The 19,403-nt window shown below is 39.4% G+C and overlaps 1 protein-coding gene across 3 annotated transcripts in view; it reads right to left on the reverse strand.

Annotated features, from left to right (window-relative positions):
* Window positions 1-1,320: 1,320 nt before the first annotated feature.
* Window positions 1,321-19,403, reverse strand: part of PEAK1 (pseudopodium enriched atypical kinase 1) — a 29,011-nt gene continuing 10,928 nt past the window's right edge. The window contains exons 3-8 of one of the 3 annotated variants that reach the window (XR_014493509.1): window positions 14,998-18,215; window positions 12,036-12,152; window positions 10,920-11,110; window positions 8,929-9,665; window positions 7,116-8,431; window positions 1,321-4,923 (exon numbers count right to left, since the gene is read on the reverse strand). Coding sequence is in view for 2 of the 3 variants with exons in the window: in XM_083371236.1 (XP_083227362.1) it covers window positions 7,298-8,431; window positions 8,929-9,665; window positions 10,920-11,110; window positions 12,036-12,152; window positions 14,998-18,110 (5,292 nt within the window). In the remaining variant the exon portion in view is untranslated. Of the gene's footprint in view, window positions 8,432-8,928; window positions 9,666-10,919; window positions 11,111-12,035; window positions 12,153-14,997; window positions 18,216-19,403 lie in introns of all 3 variants that reach the window. The other 2 variants (XM_083371236.1, XM_083371237.1) reach the window with 2 other exon arrangements.

Below are 19,403 nucleotides of genomic sequence, written 5' to 3' on the forward strand. Positions count from 1 at the left end.
TCAAACTTCCCAACAAGGAAACATAACAAATGTCTATAATGAAGGTTAACAAAAGGAACAGAGATAAAATGAGCAAGTGAACAAGGTAGTAACAGGGAAAAAATATTTCTGTTTTAAGTTCATACACAATACAGAAGAAAAATGTGTGGTGGGGCAGATTTTTCCTTCTGTGTCCCCTAGATGGCACCCTGTCAATACATTTGGAAGGAACATGATTATTATTATTTTTTAAAAGGCAAAACAAATCACAACAGCAGCTATATTTTAATACCATTAAACACATAAAAGAAATCTTGCCTAACTACGTATTGGATTATGGTTTGAATGAGTTGCCTTTTCCTTTCAACTGGTTGAAATAGAAAACAGGAAAACCATTAGTACTAATGGTGATGAAGCTGAAATTACGTTTCCTCCTGAATCAAGGTGCATATTATGATCCTTGACATTTAAAGCCTTTCCTCTCTTTCTTTCTCCAGCGTTGTGGTGATACTTATAACAGCAGTGCGGTGTTTTTCAAATTTGGCAATTTTTAAGATATATAGATTTCAACTCCCAGAATTCCCCAGCCAGCATGATTACTTTTCCTTTGCTTCAGGGTTGTTTTTCCTCTTCTCAGGAAAAAAAAGTAAGCAAAAAAAGCTTAAGTTTAAAATCTCACCCAGTGGATCAAAAACGGGTGCAACCTAGATATGTCAAAATGAGAAAAGATGCTGCATTGCTATGGGGAACAGGGGAAGCTTCATCCTTGAAATCTGATCTGCTTGACTAGTTTCTTATGCCACACATTTTAGCGTTTCCCAGGGAGGTTTCATAGCTGCGAGGTGCCTGGGAAATTCTCTGCAAGGAACACCCTCAATTCGGGTCTGTTACATTTTGAAGGGCCAGACTGAAAGTGGGCTGAGGGTTCTGTCACATAAAGGGGTCTATGACAGTTTGCTGCAACCAACTCGCCATGGTCAACTCGCTGCGGTACAAGAGTTATACTAATATATTTTAAAAAATGGTGGAATAGAATCATTAATGAATGGATGTAAAAGGAGGGGCAGAATGAATGACAAAAATTAAATTTCACTTTTTATTTTAAATAATTAAATTGAATTGTTAAATTGTACCATGCTGAGTTGTCCCGTGGCAAATTCACCATGGAAAGTTGACGGCAGCGAGCTGTCCCATGCCGCAGGTAAAGGACATCTGGGGTTGAGGAAACGGGATATGAAGAGAAGTTCTTAGTATCTTTTACTGAGGAATCCTTAAAAAGAAGAGGGCTTCCCAATGGGATTTAAATTTATATCGAAAGCATCGTGATAAGAAAATGAAAGGAATTGTATGCCTGGATTTTTCAGTGTAATAAAACTGGTTTATTTACATAATAATGTGTATGTCACAGAGTACACTGCAAAGTACCACAGCAAAGTGTAACTGCCGTCTGAACACAGAAAAGGTATAAGGTAGCTATAAGAATAGATAAATATAAATATGATGAAGCACCCGACAGATCAATGCAGTGAACTCCAAATACAACGATCTGCTGAGGGGCAGAATCTTACACACACACACACACACCCATCATCTTGAGGCACTGGAAAAGGAACACCATATAAAACTCTATCTGAATAAGAATTTTTGACTTAAAATACTTTGTCTTCCCAATAAAAAGTAAGATAGCTCTTTCCACATACTGCTCATCATAATTAAATCTTTTTTTTTAAATCACAGAGAACCACCTCAGGACAGAAAAAAAACACCTTTCTAAGTCTGAATTCAAGTCATCAAATGGTACGTTGGAAACATCATTTTGGAATAGGCCCGTCCTCATCGTTAACAATATGTACCAAACTGCAGGCTGGTAGAGGAATTTGCTCTAGAGCAAGACCTTCCCCAGCCTGAGGCCTCCAGCTTGGTTGGGACTACAAATCACAGATTTCCCAGCCCGCAGCTCCAGCATCTCTGAGCCTCAGATTGAGGAAAGTTCAGCCGGTTTCTGGAGGTGTCTATTCCAAACGCCTGGAAAGAGAGGCCTACTATGTGAATTTTTAAAATTCAAGAAATGTATATTCAAACATATAATACACTTAGCATAAAAACAAATAGGATTATGCTTGTAGTTCAGTAGAATTCATTTATAAAAATATAGACACTCAACAATTTCCTTCCATTATTAAAAATATATGAAACTTTCTAATTCCGAGACTAGAGGAACAGTCAAGGAACTGGAAGCAGGATCTGTGCAAGCTAAAGGAAGCACTCTGGAACAAGCTAAAACGAGAGTTCTCCATCGGCTCTGCCTTGCTTCAGCCTTGTAGCAAACAGCGTTCCAACAAAATGTTGGGTGGAAAGGGAAATGCTATGGTAGAATTTCATTAGGAATTAATAATTTTCAATAAAGTTCTTGGATATAGGGATGGCAATCCTACAAATAGTTAAGTGTAGCTCCAATCAGTGAAAACACAGGTTTAGGAACAGTTTAACTCTATAAATGATTCATAACGCACTTCTAAGCACATTCATTTGTATGATGGGACCAAACTAAGCAATTTCCCTCCTATGCTTCACACCCCCCCCTTCATTCAATTGTGTTTCAGAGACTTGTCTGGACAAGTCCCCAGTTTTCTTGGCAAGGTTTTTCAGACCTGGTTTGCTAATTGCCTCCTTCCTAGGAGTGAGGATGACTGGCCCAAGGTCACTCAGTTGACTTTATGCCTTAAGGCGAGACTAGAACTCACTTTCTTACAATTTCTTGCCTGACGTCTTTAACCAATAGGCCAAGTTGGCTCTCCCAGTTCTTTTACCAAACATTAAATTATGCTACTCTGGAAAAACTGGACAGAGACCTTACTGTTTTATTAGGCCTATATACAATAGCAATATCTTGAATATACAGCGAATATTAATCAGAAGTTCCATTGTTGCATCTACAGGTAGTCTTCGACTTACAAGTTCATTTAATGACCGTTCAAAGTTACAACAGCACTGAAAAAAGTGATTTATAACCGTTTTTCATAGTTACCACCTTTGCATCCTCGTGACCATGTGATCAAAATTCAAATGCTTGGCAACCGGTTCACATTTCTGACGGGTTGCAGTGTCCCAGGGTCACGGGATGCCCTGTTGCGACCTTCTGACAGGCAAAGCCAATGGGGAAGCCGGATCCACTTAACAGCCGTGTTACTAACTTAACAACTGCAGCAATTCACTCAACACCTGCGGCGAGAAAGGTTTTTAAAATGGGGCAAAACTCACTTAACAAATGTCTCGCTTAACAACAGAAACGTTGGGCAGAGTTGTGGTTGTTGAGGACTACTTGTATTTTAAATGTGTAAACAAACTTGCAAAAACGTGTGCTATTATTAAAGACACAGTACTTATAGGGTGGGGGAAGAGAGGCTGCAGTATTTCCATGTTCAGTTCTCTACTTCCAGGACTGCCTCTGTTCCTTTGTAAAGGAAGGTGTTTTGGGGAGTGCTGGAGGGGTAGACAGCAGCTAAGAACAAAGCCATTTAGAAACCATTATGCTCTCGCCTGGCCTGAGAGCCACTTCTTGATCAGGCTGGAGCACTTTTTCTAAAACTAATATCATGCTGGCCACGGAATCTGGGATTTGGCATCAAGTCGCGGAAGGCTATGCTTGAACAGCGCAACAGGCTGGGAGAAAATAAAAATTGCTACATAATTAATCACTTGAGGCAGACCGTAAGCCTCATTAAGCACATTTCAGGAAGGGGACCGTTCAGACCTTTTTAATATTGAAAAAAAGGTGTCAATGGCTCCAAGATTTCTCCTTCGTGCTTCTTCTGAATATTTTCTTATTCTTCTGAATAAGAAAATTGCCACTTCTCTGAACTTTGCTGCTCTCCACATTTTAGATTTTGCAGCACTGTGTAAGGTAGATAAATGGCTGGTTCGTCTCTAACAGCATTAGCAGTAGTTCGTCTTCCCTACTGGTTATCATTTGAAAAATGTAAGAATTTTCCCAGTTTTACTTTGTCTAGATAATTTTAAAGCTGTGTCGTGTTTTATTCTATAGAAATTGCAGATTTGGAAGATGTTATTTCATTTTCATTAATGTCAATAGAACTCTTAAATTTACATAACCAAAGAGTGCTCTTGGTGAGATTGTTAGTTTCACGTAGAACAGGTAATTTTATTCTCTCTTCTTTAATATAGGACTTTATTATTAAATTGGTAGTGGGGCTGGGCAATTCCCACCACAGTAGCTTTATATTTGTGACGAGGCAATGTTCTTACCCCAGAAAAGATTAATGACACTAAATGTTCCAGGGTGTACTGTATTCAAATATTTAAATTTAAAGTGAATTTTTGTTTGCCATTAGAAAAATTGTATATATTGTGCTAACATAAATTTAGCAGCAGCTTTCCAAAAAATATATTTACAAATTGTAAATATATCTATGTAAGAAAAATATCTATTTACAGTCAGTATGGCTATTTGAAAATTACAATCTCTTGCACTCCCTTAATACATGTATTTAAAATATAGTAACAGTATGTTTATATTTATTAATGTTTTATGTTTTTATAAAAACAAGGAAGAATTTCATTTTGTTCAGAAACGATACTGCAACATTTTGTTTCAGTTTATTATTTGCCTATCAGTTTGGACTGGCTAAACTCCTAAATGGCAGATACCTACGTAAGAATTGGGTTTCAATAGGATTGTTTGCAAAAGCAGTCCCAGGGTCCACCAAATGTGGAAGCTTCGGCTATATTGCATCTTTATGTATCCCTCTGCACCTCCCTCCCTCCCTCTCTCTCTCTCTCTCACACACACACACACTAAAAATATTCACTGATACAGAGCAATCAGTTATCCTTCATTTTCAAAGTTCAGCTTGTGTTATATAAAAAGGAGATGGTAGTGAACACATACCTCTGCTTAAATGGAGTGCACGATGCCAATAATATCTGAAAGGCAACATAACATTTGGGTGCTGCTGCATAAAATATGCATGGCCATTTTAAACATTCAATAGTCTTATTTTACAGGTAATATCAACATGAGAGGGATACAATGCAATTATCTTACACGCAAAAGTATGTAAAGTGGCCTTATGGAATATAGCCTACCATGGCGGTAAGTAAGCTAAATGAATGTTTATGTACATGCAGATATCAATTAAAAGCATACCTAATTGGAGGAAAAGTTCAGCGTGAAGAGCAGGTAGCAGGCTGTGAGCAAAGTACACTCATAAAAGTGTATATAGTCACTTTTCACTATTTCAAGCAGGACCATAATTAATATTTTTGATTCTCTACACAGTTCTGTAGTGCACTCAAAGCAAATGCTTGTTTTGGTGGTCAACTGTACAACACCCACAACACACATTCTAATGTTCAATATGTCTGGCTCTTCGTATGCAAACAATTTTTGCACTTTTGTTTTAAAGCAATAAAACATTCACACACCTTGTCCTGAATTCTAGTCAATCTTTCTCCAATTGTCTATAGATATGGAAGCAGAAAGATTTCAAACATTTTAAGAAGCCACCACATATTCTATGCTGGGCTCAGTTTCCATTAAGTGAGGGGCCACATTCTATTCCATGAGCCTAGAAATCAGATGTAGTGATTTAGTTTCTGCAGATTATCTTTTAATTTCTGGTCCAAACCTGCATATTCTGTTCAAAGTGGCTATTTGTCTCAAAGGCTGAAGTAAACACATCAGTCACAGTTTAACAATAAAGAAACAGAAACACCAATCCATAGAAAGAACACACAATTTTGTGCATCTATGTGCCTTATAAGAAAAGAAAGGGAAGGCAGGTCTAATATATGGTTACATCTGTAATGTAACGTAAACATAAACAGTTTTTCTTATAATATATCCAAAAATTGCACATATATCCAGAAGAGAAGCACAGGCTCAACACAAGAGCTATCCATGTTCCAACAAACATCCCCAGATTCGGGAATTCAATACTGGTCAGCAGCTCCACCGTTTCAGAGCTAATCAAGCAACCCCTAACCACACTGAGCAGACAGATTAGATACAGTGGGATTAAATTGCCTCTGCAGGAAAAGGCGAGTGTGACGGGTTAAGGAAGTCAGGAAAGAGGTCCAAAGGCCAAACACACCTTCAGGCAGTTATATTTCTCTATTAGAGTCACTTTCATGTGCACTTTCATAAGAGTTGGTGGTCTCTCTACAATTTTCGATTTTCAAAAGTAATCACTTAAAAATTCTGATAGCAGCTATGAGGTCAATTCCAAAGGAAGCTGCAATGGGGCACAATTTAATTATGTCCGCCCAAACTATCAGCTCTCGGAGAACTCACACAGTGTATTTGCTCATGTGACCACTTCCTCCCCAGAACCTTGCCTGTACAAAGCCAATCTTACTAGTTGTGCAGTTTACTTATCACACCAAGCTGAGCTTTAAGAAACATTTGTGGCTGTCAGCCTAGCTGGCTTTCACTTTGCTTTGGAAAATGGCACACAGTGCAATACTGAATACTTTTCAAAAACCAATGCTGATTTTATACATCAGCCGGGTAAGAATATGAGGACAGTTTTTTAAATACATGTTGGCTTCAATTCCCCCTAGGATCTTATGGTGCATGTACTTAGCAACGTTATGAGTAACACTTCATCAATAATCTTTACTGATCCTGCTCACTCCATTAAAGGAACTAGTTGGCAGTATATTGAGGTGATGACTAAATCTGAAAAATCAGATTAAAAAATGACAAAATAAAGGAAGAATACATTTACAAAGACAACTCAGGGAAAGGATGGGGGCAGGGGCTAAATCTGAGTGGGAAAATCACCCCTATTCTTCCACTCCTCAATTCTACAACTTATTTTTTTCTGTTAAGGAGAAAGTTAATTATTTATTTAGGAGGCAGTGAGTAACATTAAATCACTGCTCTCTATCCCAGATCAAGGATGCGACCCCCGCCCCCAAATCCTGTAGAAGCTATGCATCCAGGAAACGTGTCCAGTAGGTTGGATAAAAACAGGGATAAGCTGACAAAGATCACAGGGTCAGGAGGTCATTTCCCCCCCCCCCCTAGGTTTTGGTGCTCGATTGGGGCCGACTCATTTCTGTCAGAAATAATGGCTTCCTTGACTACATTTTCACCTTCCTCGCCTACTCACAGCGGTGTGATGATTTTCAGACCTCTCCCATGTGTGCAAGACTGGAAATAGAACTTCCTGTTGAAATCTGTTTGCTCAGTGCTGGTGACCTCAAGACCTAGACAAGAATGTTAACACAGCAAGAAACTTGTGCCAAGGAAAGGATTTGGGCTTATCCAAGTGAAGCAACCACTCCTAGGAAACTAATGCTGCCGTGTAATTTTCACTATGCGACTGAGCGAGTCTATAGTGGCAAAAGCCAGATACTGGCAACAAAGCCAGTCTTCAAGGCCGACTTGACATTCCTTGTCCAAAGACCTTTCGGCAAACTTAATCATCAACAGGGTCCGTTTGATGTCCAGCCAGTTTTGGAGCACAGCCTCTCTTTGCGAAGGTTTAGCAGAGGCCCCGAGACTCTGAAACAAATCCTCCCGAGGACCCCAAAGCAAACACTGAAGGACACCCTTGGCCTCAGAGATCAGGATTCTTTCGGAGGGGTTGGGGTTCAGCAGGCAAGCAGCCAGCTTCTGAAGCCCAAGGGAATAAAGTGACCGGCGAGGGATTTGGGGTAGGTCAGCCCAAGTGTATTCCTTCTCTTTCAGCTCTGGATTCTCATCAAAAGGGTTGGGCAGGTGCAACATTTCGTAAATGAGGATGCCGGTCTGGAACTCGTCACATTTCTTATACTGCATGGCGGTGATGATTTCTGGGGCGAGGCGAGACTGGTCCTTCAGAATCTCTGGATCCACCATATGGCTCTTTTGCTTGGCTTGGGAGAAATTGCTCACCAAAAGCCGGGTGGGGGAGGCAGCGCTGGAGTTGAGCTCCGTCGAGTCGTGGTTCAGAAGGCTTTTGCCCGGCCGGCAGCCTACCAGCAAAAGATTCTCCAAACGCAGATCGCAGTGGGTGATGTGATAGGGTTTCAGGTGCTCTAGACCAGAACACAACTGTAAGAGTAGCAGGCACACTTGTCTTTCGTACAAATCTGGACATCTAGAGTGGTGATCCACAGAATTTTGCACAAAATCAGCCACCGACAGGTAGGGAACCTCACGGGTAATAACAACAACTCTGCTGCGCTGCTTACTGATGGTGCTTTGTAGACCTGGACTGTCTTGAGAAAGGTCCATAGCAGAGAGGCTCTCTTCGCTCTTCTGTTCAACCTCCTCCTCCTCTTCTTCAGGTGAATTGGGATCTTCCCACGGAAGGAGACGAACAGGTACATCTGCCAGAAAGTGGCCACAATCCTGCTGTATGTTGAAATGAATGGCCAAGCTCTGGCGAATGGCCAAACTGTGGTAATACTGCTGGGATTCTTTAGCTCTGCTCTTGCAAATCTGAAGGCAGAGGGAAAAAAGAATAATAATAATAAAAGGTTCGAAATAAGTTAATGAAAACACATCCACTCATGCCTCTTTACAAATAAAGCAGATACTGAAAAAAGTGATCCATAAAGGATTCTGAGGAGGCATGAGTGGATATTGCATTTGCTGAAGCTGACAGTATTAAGGCACCATCTTCTTTATCTGCTAGAATCTCTCCCTCTCTCCCACATATTTTATAGAAAGCAAACAGTAATAAGAAAACATTTCTTTAAAAATTAAACAATACATGATAGAAATAAACCAAGCAGCTAGAGATTCAACGTCAAATTATTCACATTAAAAAAAGAATACATCTTTGAAGGCCTACTGGAAGACTTTTCCTGGGAACATCCTGTAAATGTATGGAATATAAAGTTATAAAAAGGGCTTTATTGCACGAACTTACAGAATGCTAACCAAAGCAATTAAACCTAGCAGCAGAATGGCCCTTGCTGAAAAATCTTCATTACCTTGACTGCGTAATGGTTAAGCGAATCTTTTGCATAAGAAGCAGGGTAGTATACAGCGTCTCCTGCCTCGCAGCATGGCTTGTCACTGGTTAATCTGAAATCTGACCAACTGTCTACCCCAAATCGAAGTTGATCTTTCTGTCCAGCCATAAAAAGATCCTCACATCTGACGGATAGTTTCTTCAGTGAATCGGCGTGAAGGCTTCTGATCTTGCTCACTACCGCTTCTCTGTTTTCAATGCCTCTATAAAGCGCTTGCTTCTGTGGCTTTGGGGCAGCTTTACTCGGCTTACTGTGGCTAACGGGTCTAACGGAGACAGACTCCATGCTGCCGGAACCGCACTTCTTAATACTGAGAGCAGCGAGGTTGGTGCTGGGTGAAACTGGCAGCCCTTGGTCTGGGGGTCTGCCCAGAGAATCCCCGGATTCGTTGTCCACTGCCTTGAATTCTGAGCTGACAGAAGAGCAGATGCTGCTTCCTTCCCAGTTAGTGTCGATGTCATAGGTAGGGTTGGCCATCACACAAAGGCTGTTTTCAACAGCCTGCTTCTGGAGGTCTTTCGGGAGAGGTTCAGTGTGCGCTCGCAAAATAGTCTTCTTTGGCAGTGGAGGTGGGGTGGGACTTAAGATGGCTGATATTTCTGGATCAGATATTCCCCCAAACGCAATGGCATCCTCCAGAGCTCCTTTGAGTTGCCGTGGATGCTTTGGAGGCATCATTGCTGCTCTGGACTGCCCTGTGGAGTAATAAAACAATTGAAAGGGTTTGTTTTTTTGTGACTCAATAGTATGCACAGATATAGTATATATCAGGATTTTATAGTTGCGTAGCTGGCCAGGAAATAACTGTACTTTTTATAACAAACCCGTTTTCCGCCAAAGGGAGAAAATCAAATAAGATTACAATTACTACCATATATTATTGTGTATTATTGCTTTGAAGACGCAAAACATATTTTATTTACATAGAACATAGCTAAAATATACCATGTAAGTTATGTCACCTTCTTCTAATAGCTGTATGCAGCTGAACATTAGATGCCCTTTGACAATCTGATATTTGGAACCAATATCAGGAATTCTATAACACTGTTCAAAAAGTGAATAGCACATATCTGAACTTGCTTTGCCTTTTCCCCCCAAAAATATATGTACTACGTTAAAAGGAAGCGTTGTGGTCTTCACCCAGGACAATGCAGCTCTTTTCTCTTTACACCTCACCAGTTACAAAGCTAAATAGTCTTTCCTTGAGCTCAGCAGCTCACGGACTGGGTGTTTTTCCCCTATACATTCCTTTCATGCCTTGTAATCCTGTCTTCCCCAAAGTAATATTTTTGCCAGCCACCGTCTTTTTCATATGACACTGTTTTGAAGAATGTACTTTGCTGAAAAAGAGATTAACTGAAAGAAAGCTGTTTGTCTTGCTGACTGGAGATTCAGGAAGTTGCAATCCCATATGGCAGGCTAAGCTGGTTTAGCAAATCACTTCTCAAACTAAAGCATGATATTCCACACAACCTAATTATGGCCACAATTACATTTGCTAATATTGCACGCACAGTCCTTTCACAGAACACAAAAAGAATATCCCCGCTCCAAGACGTTTACTACTGATAATTCAACAAAAGGAAAGTAATAAAGGAAGCAGAAGAACTAGATAATGAACGGGAAAATGTGCAATTATTTCAATTACACTTGTTTGGCTAGAATAGGGCAGGAGAACGAAATATCTGTGGCTCTAAAAGGGAGAAGTGACCAACTGGGAGGTCTTGTGAAGAAGCAACAACTTTATGTGCTTTTAATCTTCTGGGAATATTGTATTGCTATACTGCACAATTGTTGTGAAGTGCCAGAAATCATGACCCATGAGTGTACATAAATTAAACAAATCCAATAGGTTTTGCCTAATACCGTTCAGGCCTACTATTGTCTGTGAACCCAGCCAATAACCAAGCCACAATTGACATTTTGTGCAGACGGAAGCTACTTACCTAAGTTACTATATGTGGCACTACAGGCACTCACGTCAGAAGAATCAGACATTTCTTCTCTCTCATCTTCCAACCGTAATATTTCTGGAGTGCGGAATGCAGGGCTGTCCATGTCCTGCTGTTCAAATGCAGAAGTTGGAATTGGAGGGGACGCATTTTGCAGAGTTTTTGTTTTCTCGTCAGGCACTTGACTGAAATAAAAGCAAAGTATAGTTCACCTGCCTGGCAAACCTCAGTTATCTTTAATGAACTGTGTTAAAGGAAATAAAAAAAGCATAGGAGTTTCTAGAATGCTTCAAAATACGTAGGCAAGCATTCTAAACTGTACAATGATAGTAGTTACAGTTATTTATGTCACACTTAAAAACTTAGTATGCAACAAAGACAAAGGAGTATCAATTAAATTAGAAGAGTTAATGTGCCTTGGAAAAATTACACAGGATTCACAATAAAGAATATAGACCCCATCACTGAACACAATTGATCGGAGTTCTGGATTCCAGCTGAACATCTTGCAATACTAGAAATCAAGACTTAGTACCTCTTTAGTTTCAGCCCAACACAGTAACATTATCAATATACACGTATCCATTACCACATTCAAGGGATTTTTGTAACGCTGACATAAAGTCATCCACAGAAGTTAGTACTGATAAAAAGGTGAAGTTAAAAAGTCACCTTATTATCAGGGTCGATATTTTATTAACATGCGGCAGAACAGTGTAAACATAAAAAAATTGCACAAAAAAGTGAAACCATTAAAAGGTTAGCCCAAGTAATTTTGCACATTCAAAACTAAAACTCTGGAGTTGTAAATTCACTTTGGGAACTGCAGGTATGGAAAACACACTTCTGTTTAACAAACTTTGCTCTTTGCTCTCGTTAACTCCAATACGACTGCTCCGTTCAAAACAGCCCCACCTAACAGTTGCTTAATTTGAAGGGAGAATTCCTGTTGCGGAATAGTGTTTCTACAAACTTCTCTGGATGGATAAGTTTGGAACAGACTCGTTTCTAGTTCCCGTGGAGGTGAATCTCTTTCATGCGCCCCTTTCAGAAATGTGCGACCAAAGTAAATTCATCAACTGAGAAGGTAAACAAAAAGGAGAAACTCACCCACTATACTCACTCACACAGTTCCCCATTAAAGGAAATTCTCTCAGAGCCTTCTTGAGCCTTTTAATCATGTCTCGAAACTCTGGTGAAGCATTTATTCCACTGGGGTCTGGTGAGCTATAAGTTGTTTAAAGCAGTGAGCAACAAAGACTGGAGTCTGCACAGAATGATATCACCTCCTGCACCTTGATGTTTAACTTCAGGGGTTGGTCTGGGGAATGTGCCAAAACACCTTAGAAACTCTGGCCTAAGCAAAGTGCAAGCTTTCTTCATTAACCCTTTCTTGACTACAGAATAGCATGAACATTTTACACCTTGTTACTCTTCATTTGGAGAATGCTGGAACAAAGATGAATTTATTTAGAATTGTGGTAACTGGCTTGTTTTGGAATTGGACCAGTAAAGGAGCTGGGGTAATGGAAGAAAAAAAATAGTACTTTATCCGCTCACAGCTATAAAAAAGAGAGGTTCTGAGAATACAGTTGTAAGACTAGTATGCAATTATTCAGCTCCTATTGCACAAGAAGGCAGAATTCTCTCATTTCCAATAAAACAAAGTAAAGTAGGGAAAAAATGCTATTACCAAGTATTTCTTAAGTTTCAGAATCCTTTTGAAGGAAGGAAATGAAAAAAGAAAGGAACATTTAGATATAGTAATCTGCTCCCTGCTTCTACAGTGCAGCTACACAGAGAAAATTGAAGGAAAGTTGTGTTTTCATCAAGATGTGTTTTGAAGTGTTTTACTCAACTTGAAAGACCAGTGCTGCCCACCATGTGCAGGCCAAACAAATCATTTTACTGAATTAACTGTAAACATTTTACTGCTTAAGTGCATAAGGGCAGAATTCAAAGAATTGCATTTTTTAATTTCTATTGATATACTATTATTTTCCTAAACAATTAAATTAAAAATAAACCGACCGTCAATAAGTAGCATTAACTAAAGAAACATCATGTGTGGTTCTTTGTAAAACAATACAGCCAATTCTATATCCCACCTCGAGATTCAAAACAATACAATCTCAACTGAATGTTCTGAAGTTATGGAATGGACAGAATGTGAATCTTCGACATTCCTGTTTAGCCATAAAGGTCTGGGTGCAACTGGATCAGGTTGATTTTACCGATTTATATCTGGATGCTGGTAGATCATAGCACCAAAAATTATTTTTGAAATTACAAATAATTTGAGATAGTTAACATAGCGGCTGAGGAAAGATGTGGGCTGATTTAAGAAGTAAATTAGTGGCTTGGCTATCAACAGAGCTAATAGCTGATCATGTGAGGGAACTAGGAAATTGTAGATAAGGGGCTGATTTACAAGAGCTGTAAATCACAAAACACTAGTTTTCACCCTAATCATTGCTGGATGCAGAGGTAACATAATCAGAATAGTCCCAGTTTCATGCGAAGCATTGTTAGAATTTATGAGAATCTAAGTGAAGTTGCATGTGTTATGCAAAAGGTAAAATAAAAAATATTTGGGTTAATTACAGATTCATTTGGACCTAAGCCTTTACCGTATCAGCTTTTCGAATAAAATCAAATATCTTCGTTTGAGCTTGTGTTTGCATCAGCATTTTTGGGATGAAGTTAAGTCTCATTCAAATTTTTAGGTACTATACCCAAGTAGCTCATGATTTGTGCAGTGTTTTTTTCCGGAAGCAATAATTCTTTGGAAAGAGAAGTAGTAGTATGAAAGAGAAAGCAGCAAGTGAAGATATCCAGCCACATATAAAAGATTGGGTGACACTGGTATATTAGAAAGAATGAATGTTCATTAATGCTGCTTGAGGAGAAACAGAAAAAAAAGATTACCTGTAAAGGTTAGCTACCTAGGATGCTGCTAGTTAACAGCTTTAATTTGCATTAATTAATGCCTTTTTGTCTTTGCTGCTTGTGGAATTGCAACATTAAACCATAGGAAACGAAGTATAGTGTTAAAAAATGCTTTATCCTACAAAGATATGTCACGATGGGCTGTATTTAAATGTAATCCTACTTATCTACATTTTTCCTCCTTTATTCCTCTTAAGGTATTAGCTGTTTGCAGCAATTTTTTTTTATAAAAAAAATCTATGTGGAAATGTGCCTTGAAACATGGTTCAGGAAGATATGAAAAATGAAGCATGAGTTTTGTCAAGTCTTCATTCTCAGAAAGCATAACATCGTCTACTCATAATGCTGAGGATAACAAGCAATAAATCTGCATGTAGAAACCGGAAGGCTCCACTCCATTAAATGACAATCTAATATTTCTAGACTTGAGAAATTTGTCTGTAAAATGTTTTAAATGGAGCAGCACTGAATATATGAAATATATTCACTCCTAATCTAATTGAGAAGGATGTGTAAAGAAGGCAGAAATCAAATTTTAAAAAGCCTGTATTCTGAAATTCTAGACTTCTATTTTAACACCTGCATATAGGCCAGAAACATGATCCATATTGGTACAAAAGTAACATAGTTAAGTTACGGATTTTGAAGTTAACCCCCTTTTCTCTCCTCTATTCCAGAAGTCGCTACTGGAAACAGCCCTATGTTTGGACAATTGTCTTTCTGATCTGCATTTATCCACCAAAATCGATTTGTTTCCATCAGAAGAATAAACGGAGACAAAACATCAGCTGTTTACAAAAGGTGCAGGCTACTGAAGCAGAAGCATATCACGGTAAATTATCTCGTTTGGTTTTTTTGGGGTGTGAGTAAACTTCACAAGTAGATAAAATATCCTAATATATGAAAGCTTATCCCATACTAATTATTTTACTCTTTAAAAGTCCATCAAACGTATTTGTCCTAATTGAGGAATGGCATGATCTTCTGCTTGTATCTAGAGAATATAAATCATAGAATAATGCTTATAACCGTGCAAAGAACTAAAAAAACATACTGAGCAAACCCAAGTTATTAAAAATGTAATTAAAAAAACCCAGTGGCCAATTAGCGATGTAAATTTTACCTGAGAATTTCCTTTGGAAGTTGAGGTGAAGAGGAATGGCTCTTTAAGTTTTCTGCTAGCGTCTCTGGTTGTTTTCCCGTCTCTCCCCTCTCTGCTGTCGTCACTTCAATGGCAGGCTCCACTCCGGTTTTGCTTTGATTGGTTTTTGTTTCCAACTTTGCCTGATCACAGGTGAACATAAAAACAACTGAAGGTTTCTCGCTAGAATCTGTTCTGGATTCACTGAACCAATTGTGACGTTCGACAGGAGGCGGCGGAAGCATGTGAATGACAGTTCCATCAAGGCCCACCAGTTTCCCTTTCTCTCTTTCTCTCTCCTCCTCCTCCTCCGTCTTTCTGCGGCGGAAGAAGCTCTTAAACGATATCCACCGCTTAGGCTTGGCATCAACCGCTCTCCGACCTTCCGAGTGCAAAACGGACTCCGCTTCGGTGGACCTAGCTGGGCTCAGGGGTTTGCTCCAATTGCCGAAATGTTTTTGCAACACTTTGCTGGCGTGATAAGGAGAAGAGGTGGACCGGGGAGGTGGGAAAGGGGGAGCCTGCTCAGCTTTCGGACTCGCCATGGGTTTTGAAGGCTGCACGACTGGGGATTTTGATGGGATTTCTTTGGACGTAACTTCTGTGGATTTGTTTCCCTCGGCATTCGGATGAGACTGCACTGAAAACAGAGAATTTGGTCGCACTGGGGTGGTCTTGTCTGGGTCTGCATCAGGAGGTAGAGAGTAGAGTTCTTCCACGCCGCAAGACTTAGGGCCAGTCTGAGGGGCTTCAGGGGGAGCTGGTGGAGGTTGGATTGATGCTACAATCTGTGACAGTACCGCACAGGCATTTTCCCGGCCGTCACTAGGTATTTCCTGTCCATCTTCTACTTCAGTGAAAGAATCCTGAAAAGTTCTTTGTACTTTTGATGGGCAGCCACGGCAAGAGGTTTTGGGTGAAGTCTGTCCTTTTCCAAGACAGCTATTGAATTCCTGAACCTTCTGAGCTACAGAGGTTAGTCTCCTCTCAGTGTTATTGCTTGAACTTTTCCCTTGGGGTAATTCTGCAGACCTTTTGGGTGTATTTTCAGATGCAGGGCTTCCTGTTTCTATTTCTTCATACGTATGGCTGATGATACTAGTGGTTTTATCTTTAACAGAGAGATTTCCATTAGTGCCTAAAAAGCTTTTGTAGATGGCCAAGTTGTCATATGCATTGGGATTTATTACAATAGGAACTTTGATGGCATTCTTGGAACATCTAGCATAAGTTGGCTCATCATGAATAATAATCGGGAAGGGGGGCATGCCAGCATTATTATAGCTGTTGAACTTTATTTCCGACAAGTTAGGGGACTTGACTGGGATTGTTTTTGTAGAAATATTTGTTGATGTAGGCGAAGTGGGAGCAGATTTATGGATATTTTTCCTTACAGGAACAGAGGGCACTGGAACATTGGCAGTTAATTCCACTTTGGGGATTTTCTGTCGCGGACTTGTACTGGAAGTCCAAACTTCCTGGTATCTGGCAGTGTTGGATTTTTTGAGATTAGGAGTTACTTGCCCACATGACACAGAATGAGACATAGCATTTGTACTGAGGGCATCTGGTGAATTTGGGTTAGACAGAATATATCTGGTATCCAGTTTTTTTGCCCGATTCTCTATACTTTCATGTGTCATGGCTGCTGATACATCCACTATTGTGTAAGGTTTGCACACTGGTTGTTCCATATTTACTACTCTATAAGGCTTTGCTTGTTCTTCCATGGGGACCAAATTTGTAGTTGTCTGAACTGGCATAGTTAAGGAACTTTTCCATTCTTGCTTATCACTGGGAATAGCAGTCTTGCTATCTTTTTCTTCTAGCCTAATGGCAAGCACAGCTTTGTGGGTCTCTACAATCTGGGTAGCATTCTGAGTGCTTTTAATTGAAACTTTAACTTGCTGGTCATCAGAAAACCTGTTATCACCTCCTTCCATTAATCTGCTACCTTTAGGACTGTTAGGAGACATTCTACCATTGCAAAGCTTTTGTGAAGAACTGCTGGCTGTTCCGGAATGAGATTCTTCAGTCAGAGAAGAATCAGGGGACATAGAATCAGATGAAACCATACTTTGCATGCCTTCTGGTCCAAAAAGAATTACAGGCTCATCTCCATAGCCATTCAAAATTTCATCATAGCTATCATCATAGTCTACCGCACAAAATCTCTGAAGAGATTTAAGCCTTAAAGGCACTGTATTCCATTTCTTGTCCACACAAAATCGAACAGGTGACAGCGTGTTCGCCCTAAAGTTAGCAAAACGTGGCTGTCCCCTCATGCGGATTTCCATTGCTAGCAACTCTTCATCACTTTCATCCCAACTCTCATGATCATCATGGATGCTGCCAAAAAACAGATCATCCTCACTTTCATCCCCACTGGAGAATTCTGGGTAGCAGAAACGGCCACCTTCACTGCTTATTACAGCAGTGGTTCCACTCAAGACAACATGCTTATTTTGTGACTTTGTTCCACCCATCAGGCAACTTGGAGGGATCTTTCTTTCTAATGACTTCTTATAACTAGTGTTTATTCGTCCCAAGAATACTTCCCTTGAATTAATTTCATTTCTTGTTAGGAACGCTGAATGATCCAAGCCAGCAATTTCTTTCAATACATCAGTGAGGCCATTATTGTTGCTTGGAGCTTTATTTGTATCATCATTATTTCCAAAAGATCTATGAATATTGTTGTAACTTTCAACCTCTTCTTCCTCTTCTTCTTCATTATTATTGTTATTATTCAGTGGCTTTTTCTTCAAAAGAGTTATATTTTGATTCCAGCCTACAAGGGCTGGTTTGTTCTCACCAAGATCTTGTGAGGTGATTTCACCACATATACCCTGTCCATCAATTGTCACCATGGTGGGTTTCACAGCGATGGTGGGTTTCTTTGCTACAGGTGGCCGAAAATTTCCTGTATTCTTATTATGCTGGTTGCTGTGAATTGCATTGGTTTTTATATTTGAATTTGAGACCGGAGCTTTTTCAGGGTCTGGAGGCAGCTGATGCAAGTTTTTTGGCTTGAAGCAATTTTTACATTCACCAGGTTTCCACACATGTTCAGTGAAGGCATTGCAAGCAGACATTTTCTGAGGCCCAAACACCCAATGTTTAAAGATTTTTCAGTGCACGCTAAGATCATTCCTGATTATTTAATGCTGTCTTGCTTGCATAATCAAATCTGGTTCATCCTGGAAAGTAAGAGAGAGAGATTAAAAATCAGTGAGAAGTGAATGTACAGACTGCCACTCAATGAGCTGTCTTCTCAACTTCATTAGGCTTCGTGTTGATCTTTTTAGTGACAAAATAGGAACTAAGTTTAAGCTTAATCTATTCCAAAATGATGTTGTGAGATGAAACAGCTAAATATTTTTATAAGTAGCCAGCTATGTTTTCAAATATAGTACAAGGGTAAATTTTCATCTCATGTTGATACACAGTAAATAGGAATAATGATATATAAGTTTGTGTAAATGCTACATGTCAAATTAAATTACAGAAGATAGGCAAGCATTTTTACTGACCACCAGATGGAGCTGTAAAATAACTAGAAGAGCTTTCCATAATATTTCATTGGAGGGCATCTTCCAATCTTTAAAACTTTTGCATAACATATTTCTGCCTTTGTTTAAAGAGTGATACAAGTAGTTCTTGACTTACAATCACAGGAGTCCAGAATTTTGATTGTAAGTCATTGCAGTTGTAAGCTGAGTCACCATGTAACTGGACTCAATTCTATAACTGTTTTTATGATGTCTGTTAAGCAAGTTATTGTTTAACAAGTCATTAAGCAAATCATTTGGTTGTTAACTGAATTGTGTGGTCATAAGCTTATCCAATGGGTGCTTTGTCCAAGAGACATTATACATGGTGTCTCCTTTTATCCACTATGCATTTTAAGGGACTAGTTCTCTGTTCTAATTTTCAGGCTGACAGGTTCCTTCAGGGGGTGCTGGCTGAATCACAAAGAAAACCTCCTACACTAATACTGTATACTAACACAATCCAGTTAAAAGGAACTTAATTGGTATGCAATATTCCCTGCAATTTCAGTATTCTAAAAATGAATGGTCTCAGTAAATACCAGATGGTAACATGCACTAATTAATCAGGCTCGGTTTAATGCACCTATTAAACCTGTGTTTTTAATGCCTGCCTTTAAAGGAATGTTTGATTCATTTAGTGAGCAATATAGACAAGTGTGTGCTGAAGTCATATGACAGTGCAAAATTATCTCGTCAATTTCTATCAATAGGTATTTCAGGCCAATACACATCTTAATTTTGTTTTTATTCAACTGAAGAAAATGTTGGACCCTTTTTTTCTTCCACTGTTCGGGAGGAGTTTCCTAGTACTGGCATGTTCCAGAATGCTCTGCA

Source organism: Vipera ursinii (assembly GCF_947247035.1).
Source record: "Vipera ursinii genome assembly, chromosome: 11".
NCBI classification, from domain to species: Eukaryota; Metazoa; Chordata; class Lepidosauria; order Squamata; family Viperidae; genus Vipera; species Vipera ursinii.